Source organism: Rhinolophus sinicus, chromosome 8 (assembly GCF_057876585.1).
Source record: "Rhinolophus sinicus isolate RSI-liver-muscle chromosome 8, RSI-T2T, whole genome shotgun sequence".
Classification (NCBI taxonomy): Eukaryota; Metazoa; Chordata; class Mammalia; order Chiroptera; family Rhinolophidae; genus Rhinolophus; species Rhinolophus sinicus.
The window spans coordinates 10,008,202-10,019,313 of NC_142508.1; the positions used below are offsets into that span (position 1 = coordinate 10,008,202).

Here is an 11,112-nt window from a genome sequence, read left to right on the forward strand (position 1 = left end):
GCTGAGCCCTCAGCTGACAGAACCGATTACCAGCCACGTGAGTAAGCCATTTTCAATGTCCCAATCCAGTAGCACCCCAGATGATTACAATCTTAGCCAACATCATATGGAGCAGAGAATTGCCCAGGTAAACCCAGTCAATTGAAAGCACCATTAAATGGCTATTGTTTAGGCATAATTCCACTGTTTTGGAATTACTGTACAGCAATCGAAAGCCCAATCGGTCTGAAAAAATTCTTAGAGACAATTTAGCCAAACTTTAAAATTTTGCTTTAGAAAATCTTTATATTCCTAGTGCAGGGCCACAAACTCAAAACCCTACAGCAGAAGCCAGGCAGATAACACAAGAGTTAATCAGGCCAGGTGGGTTCCTACCTCCTCCAAAGAAACTAGACTCTTCAGCTCAGTCTCCTTGTTACAAAGTAGGAGTGTGGTCCCAGTGTTGCCAGAGCTTCTGATTTTTCAAGAGAAGTAAATCTATCATTTTTATGAAATGCCGTAACTTTTAAATGATAGTACTCAGTTTAAAACAACAGTTTGTCAAAAAACTTTTGTTGGCTTTATATAACCTAGGGTTGCAAGTGTGCAGCTAGGTCTCAGGGTATTTTACAGGCAATGTCTTATTTGACCGTCACCAAAATCCTATAGGTAGTACTCTGATTTTACCCACCTCCAAATGTGGGAACAAGCTCAGAGCAGTTTCGTGGTTTAGTCAACATTACTAACTGGTTAGTGGTGAATGAAGCTGCTGTTTGACCCCAGGCAATCTAACTCCAAAGTCTATTTAAAAAATTTGTGTTTAAAGTTTTATAGCAGAAAAGACATTTTTATTAGAAAGATGCTGGGCGAATTTCCTGTAAGGCTAGAGATTGGGCTTGGAAGCTACAAGCCAAGAACCTCACCCCAAATCCTGCCCCAGATCTGGTCCAGTGAAGACACTACCAGGTACAGTCACGACAGCTTGCAATGCTGACACAGTGACACTGGACGGGCTGGACACCAGCTCCGAAGCTGCCTATACCTGGCTTCTCTCCTTCTACTTGTGTCAGAGGATTAAGTCAGCAGAGTCATGTTCTGGGCCAGTACTTCTAATTAGCATAGCCTGGGTCATGTTCCCATATAATGGTCAAGGGAAGCTGGGAAAGCAAGTATTTTATCATTCAATGAATTTTATTTGCTATGAGTCAGGCACTCTTCAAGATGCTAGGGAAACAAAAGCAAGTAGAATGGGCAACACTTGGTATACTCATGAAGCTTCCATTCTAGAAAGGTTGACAGACAATAATCAAGTAAACAAGTAAAACATAACATTTGTGAATGGGTGATGAGTGCTATGGAGAAGAATACAGCTGGGGACCGGGCATTGGGACCTGCTGCTTTATAATGTGTTCAGGGAGCTTCTTACTGATAAGGTGACATTTGAGCAGAAACCCAGATGACGTGAGGGCATTTTCAGCTTGTGTGTGCGCGCGCAAGTGTTGGGGTGGGACAATGCCCATACTTTTAAGTGGAGCAACCCTGCCTCCGTTCCCCAGCCATTGTGAAGCCACAGCTATTCTGTCCTTCAAGCTCTGAGGGTAAAGGAGTTGTTTGGGGACAAGGTTTCTATGCCCAGTGAAACTGTGGGAATAGACCCCTGAGAGTCCAATCTTGACTCTGCAACTACAGTAACGACTGGCTACCTGGCCATGCACGTGGGAATTTGAAGAAAATTTTGGTGGGAAAGAGCCAGAACTAATCAAAATGAGTGTATCTGAGAGAGTCACTTCCATCAACTGTGATACTATCGATGTGTCCTAAAGCACTTATTTCTAAACTTTTTTGATTGTGTGTATCCACAGCTATAAAAATCTTGTGCCTCTGCCATAAGTCTTTGTACTTATTTTTAAATCACATTCATGTACTACTGAATCAATGTAGTATATACATTTAAAACATGCATAAAATAGAAATAAAAAGGATATTTTACAAATGAAATAATATTTTGAAAATATTTTTATTTATTAACAGTAAAAAAAGTCCTAATTTCTCTCAGTAAAGAAAGATTATTACCGTTTATTGAAAACAATGTAATTCAGTTTGTTTCATTATTTTGAAAATCCTGGTTTTTAACACATTATTTTGGGCAACAAAATCACATAGTGATAAACATTTCTAAACATCCATTTTCAAATTTCTCTCTTCATAGCATGAGTTTCTTTTAAAAAGGCAGTTAATGCCTCACTTACAGCTTTAAGAAATTACTTTTTAACTTTTTTTAAAGGGACCCATTAAGTATGTTTATTTCTTTGAAAATATCAGCTGTATCCATCAGGGCTCAGTCAGAAAGAGAAACCACTGCAGGCCTTTCAAGCAGAAAGGATTGAGTGCAGGCCATTGAGATGCTAATAGCATTAGAACTGCAGGAGTCAGGGAACTTGCCATTAACACTCAGCAGTTCAGAGTATTAGGAGGTTGCTGCTGTTTACCTAGGTCAGAAAAATGCAGGGAACCCCCAACTGCTGATCAGAGCTGCCCCGAAGTACTGAAATAGGGGCCCGATAGGAGGTCACTGGGAGGGTACGGTAGAACTGTATGTCTACCATGGCCTACCATTTTGCTAGGTGCTGCCAGAGAACAAGAAATGCCAATTTTTCCTTCCACCAGTGAAATCTCACATGAACACACTAGCAGAAGGAAATCACATCCAGAGTCTTGAAGGAAAGGAGATTGGGAAATGTCGTTTCCTTAAGTCTAGGCCCTGTAACACAGAGAATAGCATAGAAGGATGTGGAAATGAACAGACTTTAGACCACACAGCAACATACTCCTGATAGCCTCAGAAGAGGACAGCAACAAACACTTGCTTGTTTCATGAAAGGAAAATAGGTAATTAATTTCTAAGTTTGACAACTCTTATAAATACGTTTCAGCAAGATAATCACTCAATCTCTGTGGCTTATAGGATTTCCATGGCTACTTCCCATTACATCGTAGTTTCTGTTATTTAAAGGTCTTACATTTAATCAAATTTATCTTACTGATAACATCCTGTCGCATATAAACTGCAGTACATTATGATACTCAGAAGTAAATGTGACGATTCACAAGCAAGCTGGACTTGCTAGTGCAAGCAGAGAGCAATTTATTCCGCTCACCGTGGCTGCTTGTGAATCTCCTGGTTCTCCTCCTTTCTTTCCAGCATGAAATCGTGGGTGGTTCACACAGCTTCTCCAGGAAATAACAGGACAATTAGCCTTTTTTCTTTGGTTTTAAAAATTTCCAGTCTAGATAACATTAAAATGCCAAACTTTATCCAATAAAACTTCTCCCCATTGTCAACTGAGGCTGCCAGGGGAGGAAAAATGGGCAGTGAGGGTTGGAGGACATGCCAACCTCTCCATCTGCCCGATCTGCTCTTCTGCCCTTTCAAATGGCAACCTTTTTGCGGAACAATCTAGACTCTGTGAGGTATAAACAGAAAGCAACTGTTTTCTCATGCGTGCCCCTACAAACATGCTGTAATATTTATTCTTATGCCTGGGGGAATTTATAGCTTTTTCCAGTCTCCTTTAGGTAACAAACAAGTTAAAGAGTTATCATCATCATTTTAAAAATAGTCTCTGTTTTTCTAAGTATTGACGAGTCTCAGCCAGTGTCATATCAAAACTTCAAATGTTAAAACTTCTCCCTTCCTCCAGCCTGAAAATCTGAGGGAGCGTGGGTTTCGTGGTCAGTGTCATTTCTATTTCTCACACACCACCTCTTCCCCATCTGCCAGTTGCTGTTTTGGGCCCACTCTCCTGTTGTAGCCATGGAAGGAAGAAGAGCTAAGGTCATACTTGACTGTTAGAACTGTAAACGGGTGTTAGTGTCCTCTGGGAGTAGCTGATTCCAGTGCTTCTTTTCTCATAGGTGCTTTCTCGTGGGTTCTCCCGAGTTTCTCTGTCACTGGGGATCTCTCACCTGTAGTTCCCTTGTAGGCCAGGCCTTCTCTAGTTACGTAGGATTCCTGCCCCAGCCCCTTAGTTTCCAGCAGCGCCCCCTCCACTGATTTCATTTCCTCCTTCTAGGTGTTCCCTTTGGTTGCATTCCTTCTTAAAATGACCACATCTGGCTCCCTCTCTTGAGAACCACATCAGCCCCACAGGAACTCCGGAACTTGGAGAGTGCAAGCCATTCCAAATGCAGCCTTTTCTCCTCTTCTGTCTTCTCAAGGAGCTGGCCACCTACACTTTGACTTGAGACTTTTAGGAGTGAGTCAGACACCAGTCCCTGTGTCCCTCAACTCCACAGGCTGTGTCAAGCTCCCGAATGGTCCTCTTGAAGTGCCCCTCCTTTGGCAGGAAGAGGAAGCACCCCCAACCTCTCCTGCTGGGGAGAAGGGAGATGTCCAGCACTGACCACTGCTTCCAAAGCAACGCTCTTACATTGTCTCACGTAGCCTGGACGTGTCTGCGGAGCTAATCCTTCCCAGCATTGAGCTAGGCTTCCCAGCTTCATAATCTCTTAGCATGTGGTACAGAGGTGATCTAGCTCCTCCTCCCTTTAGAATGTGGATGGACTTGGCACCTATTGCTTTGTTCTCAGCCTTTGGGGTTTCTGGTGAAACTGATACAGAAAGAGTCCCATTTTAGTAAATGAAGTTACCATTGTCAACCCCTCTTCCTTTATGGAACTCCTGTTCTTTCATTAGGACACCTGATGCACTGTAGGTGACATGGGACAGTCTGACTTATGAACTGGATAGTGTGAATATACAGCTAATACAGAACTATTAAATACTTATATATTATCAATTATAGTTTTATATTAATTACATTAATGCTTATATGTTTATATATAGACGTAACTATTTTTATGCAAAACATATATAGGACTTTTGTTTTTGACATTATGGAAGATTAGATGTACAGGGAAATCTCTCTCAATATATAAAACCCCTTAAACTATTAGGTGAAATTTTAACAAACACACAGAAAAACTTTTTCAAAGCATGACTGAGCTGTAAAGTAAAGGAAACCAGGATAACCAGAGGTCAGTAGGGAGGAGGAACGGGTAAGAAAGCATAGAAAGCAGCATTTGCTTTGAGGATATCTGCTGCTCCTCAGTGGCCTTGAGTCTGGATTTTAATTTGCCTTGGGAAGTCATAAGGAAAGAAAGCCTCAGACTAGCGTGGCGAGAGGTCAGATCATAAGCTCTTGCAAAATGATGGAACCCCCAATGATTGACCTCATTGCTGGGAAGGGGGAAAAAAGAAATCCCTGGCCTCACCAAAAAGAGACGTTTCTGACTCAAACTCAGCTCAGGGTGGGGTGGCAGGGTGGGGAACCTTCTACAGGAGTTCTTAGTCACATGCATTTGTGGCTGAAATTCATCCTATCTCTGTAACCCCCGAATCCTTAAGCTGAACATTGAATTTGAAGTGGTCCTGAGGTGGTAAGGTTACTAAGAGCGTGGAAGAAGTAAACTCAACTACTCTTTAGAGGAACACACTTTAAATTCAGGCCTCAAAGAAAGCTCAGAGCTCAAGTTCCAAAGTGCAGGGATATATAATAAAATGTCACCAAACACACAGAGAAATAAATAAGCCACTGGGAGCAAATCAGTAGAAAACAAACAGCAGGACTGGACCCAGAGTTTGGTTCAAGGTCTGCCTCTGGTGCCTGAGGATTGCTGTGGGAAATGCCCCCTGATTCTCCCCACCCACTTCTTAAAGCACATGCTCTAGGGCCCTGACCTTGGCCTCTCCTCTTCGTACACCTATCACCTGCTAAGAAAGCTGATAAACCCAGGAAAAAACAAGCTCACAGGTAAAAAATAATCAAATATTTGAGGAGTACAATCACAACAAAAGAGACAATAAATGGAACAAACTGTACTAGACAAAGCAGAATGGGAGAAGACAGATCAAGAACTTACAATAAGCACAATAAAGATCCTCACAGAGTTAAGACGATAATAAGGAACAAGCAGTTATACAGAACCAAATGAAAACACTGGTATGAAATATGTAATAGTTGAACAAAACCAATAAATTGGATAAAAACAAGAATGGCTACATAGCTAAGAAATAAAGATCTAGATCAGCTCAAGGAATTTTTCCAGAAGTTCCTGGAAAGAGATGGAAAATATGAACATACACGAAATTACTACTATTACTTCTACTAATGTCAGTATCTGTATGAGTCCCAGAGAAAAGAAAATGGGTTTAGGGAAGAGAATATTTAAAGAAATCGTCAGTAAGGAATTTCAAATATTAAAGACAATATTTGGACTCCAAAGGTCTCATGGAGCACCAAATAAAACACAGAAAAAACAAACTTTGAGACATTACAGTGAAATTTAAGAACATTATAGACAAACACAAAATTCTAAAAGCTTCTAGAGAGAAGGGGCAGATAATTCACAAAAGAATAAGACTTAGATTGACATTAGTCTTCCTAACAGAAACACTGGAGACAAAAAGCAATGAAGTTATATTTTGTATAAGTGATGAAGGAAAATAACTTAGAATATTATGTCCAGATAAACTATTATTTAAATGTGAAGAATCAAAGATGATACATTCAGACGTACAAGACCTTAGAAAGTACAGCACAGAGGCCCTTTGAAAACTCTACTGAAGTACTCATATTTAATATACTAATATAAGTAAATTATACTTAATATACTAAGTATTTAACAAGCACATGAAAAGATAACTCAACACCATTAGTCATTCAGGAAATGCAAATCAAAAGGAACAAAATATCACTTTATACCTATCAGGACAGCTATAATTAAAAAAAAAAAGTAAAATAACAAGTGCTGGTCAGGATGTGGAGAAATTTAAATAATTATTCATTGCTGGTGGGAATAAAATGGTTCAGCTACTGTGGGAAAGAGTTTGGTGGTTCCTCAAAATATTAAACATAAAGTTACCATGTAGATCCAGCAATTCCACTCCTAGGTATACACCCGAGAGAATTGAAAACATACGTCCACAAAAAAAGTTGTACACAGATGTTCATAGCAGCATTATTCATAATATTCAAAAAGTGGAAACAAACAAACAAAAAGTGGAACCAGCTCAAGTGTCTATCAGCTGATAAATGGGTAAATAAAAATGTGATGTGTTCATACAATGGAATAATATTCAGGATATAGATAGCTGGGATATCAAATTTAATATTAGGGCAAAAACATCATAAAGAAAAATGAGGGACATTATATATTGGTTAAAAAAATAAATAAAAAATATACTACCGTAATGAACACATTTGCACCTAATAGAATTCATGGTTCCTTGAAAAATTAATAAGAACAAACCTCTGGCAAGACTGAATAAGAAAAAAGGAGAAGATGCATGTAAAAAAATAGAATAAAAATAGGAAAATACAGATACAGCACAGATTATAAGAATTAAAAAATGTATTATGAATACATTTCTAAGAAATTTTCCACAAGTGTTAATCATATATGGGTGTTATAGTCAAGTACCTGATATAATTCAACTCATACTTATGATCAGCATTCCCAGAAAATTAGGAATGGAAAATTCTCCTAACTTCATAAAAATTATATACCAAAAATCTAGAATAAACACCATACTGAATGGAGAAAATTTAGATATTTTCCCATTAAAATAAAGATGCCACTTTCACCACTACTGTCAAACAGTATTAAAGGACCAGTCTAATGCTCCAAGATGAGACAAGACATAAAACGTAAAAGCATTGGGAGAGATTAAACTGTCATTATTTGTAGCTTATATGAACATCTCCGTAGAAACACTAATATAATAATCAGATGAGTTATTAGAATAAGAGAATTTAGCAAAATAGTTGGATACAAACTCAGCTTTCAAAAATCAATAGCATTCCTTGATGCCAGCAAAAAACATGAGAAAATATAACAGAAAATTACATACCATTTAGAAAAGCTGTATTAGAAGCCATAAGAGGATCTGAATATACGAGTGAAGTAATTTAACAGAGTAAAATTCTATTCTTCCTAAACTACTCCATAAATTTAATCCCACTAAATATTTTAGCTGGACTTTTTAATAGATTTGAAGATTTTCTTCTAAAATGTATAAAGGGGATAAAAATGCAAAATGAGCAGAGTCAACCTAGAGGAGCAAAGAGGGAGATTCACCTTACGAGATACAGTAGTTCTCCCTTATCTGCAGGGGATCTGTTCCAAGATCCCCAGTGGATGCCTGAAATCGTGGATAGTACCAAACCCTGTACGTCCTGGTTTTTTCCCTCTACATACATGCCTTTTCACTTAAAGCACCTTCCCGCTTCTCTTCGGCAGATCCGAACTGCCAGCGTCACTACTCTTGCTCTTTGGGACCATTATCAGATAAAATAAGGGTGACTTGAGCAGAAGCACTGCCATACGGCACAGTCGATCTGATAACTGAGATAGCCACTAAGTGACGAATGGGCAGGGAGTTTATATGCCATGGAGACACTGAACAAAGGGATGGTTCACATCCCTGGGTGGGACAGAGCAGGACAGCGTGAGATTTCATAACGCTACCCAGAATGGTACGCGATTTAAAAATTTGTGAATTGTTTATTTCTGGAATTTTCCATTTAATATTTTTGGACTGCGGTTGACTGTGAGTAACTAAAAACACAGAAAGCAAACCCGTAGATAAGGGGGGACTACTGTATTAAGGCATACTGTAAGTCTACAGTAATGAAAAACAGTATGATACTGGCACAAAAATAAATACAAAAACAATGGAACAATAAAGCTCAGAAATAGACACTTGCATATATGAAAACTTGACGTGATAAAAATGGTACCCAAAATTAATGGGAGAAGTATTGATTTACTAGATGGTGCTCGGAAAATTGCCTCACTAAATGAAGAAAAATAAAGCTGGGCCCCGACATCACACAGCATACAAAGGTGGACAACAGCTGGATCATAAATGAAAAAATGAAAGGTAAAACGATAAAACTAATAAAAGAAACTGTAGAACGATATCTTTGTGACCTAGGGGTAGGGAAATATTTTATAACAAACTCTTCAAAACACAAATGTAGGCAAAAAGTAGATAGATTTGACCACTAAAAAAGTTTTTCTGTTCAATAAAAGATGCCATAGACAGTTAAAAGACAGGTAAACAGACTAAAATATCTGACACATCTAAAACTGAAGCGATTATGATCTCTGACAAAAACATGAAAAAGGAACTGAATTAACGAGCAGAGATGAGCAGGTAATTCACAGAGGACTACAGCCCGCCTTGTGGTTCTAAGGCATTGGAGGCTAGAACCCAGGTTTCTACCTCCAGGGGGACGGATATATGTATGTATTAAGATGTGGCGGATGAACACGGGAAGACTACGCAGCGATAAGAAGCAACACACAGGATGTACAAATAGCAACTCGGATAAATCCAAGAAAAGTGCAAAAAAGGTAGGAAACTGCAAGATTTAGAGCACAGGACCATGTGTATACATTTAAATTGCATACACACAAAATAACACTACTTTAGAGGGGTGCACGCATAACAAGGGGCACATATCGAAAAAACGATTGGGTGCTTATGGGACAGAGGGGAGTGGGGACTAAGGAAGGAGAAAGCTAGTTTATAATAAAATGAGGAAATGAGTGCTTGTATTGAGTGATGATGACCATGTACTAGGAATTGAGGAGCATAATTAATGCATCGCTTTGCATTTTTAGAGCAGTTTCCTTTCACTTATTAAGTCAGGGGTTTGATACCTGCGATGAAAAAAATTTAACTGATATTTTTCCATGCCTGTCCTTTTAAATATTGAACGATTTTTTTTTTTAAACACTGTGGCTTCACTTACATATTTTGGGAAATTAGGAGAGCAAGAGGAAGCATGAATTTAAGAAGAAAAAAGGCAGAAATGAGACAGAGTAATAGTAGCCACTATTTATCAGCTCTTATGTGCTAGGCACTTTGCTAGGTGCTTTCCATACCTTGTGTCTAATTCAACAACAGACCCCGCCACTGGGTATTATCACTGCAGAAATTAGGACACAGACTGACAGGAGCTAAGCTTCTTGTCGAAAGTGCCACAGTTTCCTAGTGAGGTCTTGGGAACCCAAGTCTGTCTAATGTCAGCTCATTCTCCTCTGCTTCTCTCTGCTATGCCACCCTACTAGAAAAAAGACAGTGGAGAAAATAATGAAGGGACACACACAGGGACAGAGGGAAGAGGTAAATATACAGAGACAGAAAAAACAAGCTATGCCAAGGCACATACTGAGGAAACGCGATCGTTTTTTGAGATACGGACACATGACATACCAAGGTCTACCTGTATCGGAAGGGGTTGTCTCTGTCCTTTGAAAAGCTCACGATCTCATTTGCAACATAACTCAACCATTGGTGCACCTGAAATCAGCTCTTCTGCTTTTATGTCCAATTTTCAAACTCTTTTTGATAAAAGATTTATTTTCTCATGCATTTTTCAAAGCTTACAGTGATATGTAGCAATGTCAGATTCTAGACAGACTCTCATATCTAGTGTTAGGTCATTATTATCCGTGCCAAAATGAACTTCTGATTGTCCGTTTGATATGCATACACAGACTATAAATATAGAAAGGATATTACAGTTTGACCTGTGATAGTAATCTAAATGCCCATCAATAAAGGATACAATAAATCGTCGTGATACCACAACTATGGAATATGATGAGCTGTCAGAAAGAAACAGACAGACCTCTATGTATTGATGTGGAATAATCTCCAAGATAATTGGGGAAAATGCTAGGTACAGTACAGCAGATAAGTATGCTTGATTTGTTTAAAAATCAGATACATATTTATACTTATAACTGGAGAAATTGGTAGCAGTGGTTGCTCTGGGGAAAGAAAATGAGGACCATGGGTAGGAAAGAGATGCTTTCCACTCAGTCTCCCCCATGTACTTGGTAACTTGGTACTTTTTTTTTTTAACCAAGTACAAGAATAATCTTTTCCCCAAAAACCCTTTATTTTAAATCACGTGCTTCCTTGTTTTCCTCCAAGCCAGATCCAATTTAGGGATCTAGTAGGGTCTGAGTGGAATACATTTTCTTTTCCCTTCTCCCAGTGATGAGACAAGAGCTTCCTTACCATTTCTTTCTCCCTTCCTTCAACCAAGTCCACTG

At 38.9% G+C, this 11,112-nt stretch overlaps 1 protein-coding gene across 1 annotated transcript in view; it reads right to left on the reverse strand.

Annotated features, from left to right (window-relative positions):
* Nucleotides 1-1,977: 1,977 nt before the first annotated feature.
* Nucleotides 1,978-11,112, reverse strand: part of UBN2 (ubinuclein 2) — an 81,483-nt gene continuing 72,348 nt past the window's right edge. The window contains exon 15 of the mRNA XM_019750359.3: nucleotides 1,978-4,590. Within this exon, the coding sequence (XP_019605918.1) occupies nucleotides 4,552-4,590 (39 nt within the window). The 3' untranslated portion in view covers nucleotides 1,978-4,551. The remainder of the gene's footprint in view (nucleotides 4,591-11,112) is intronic.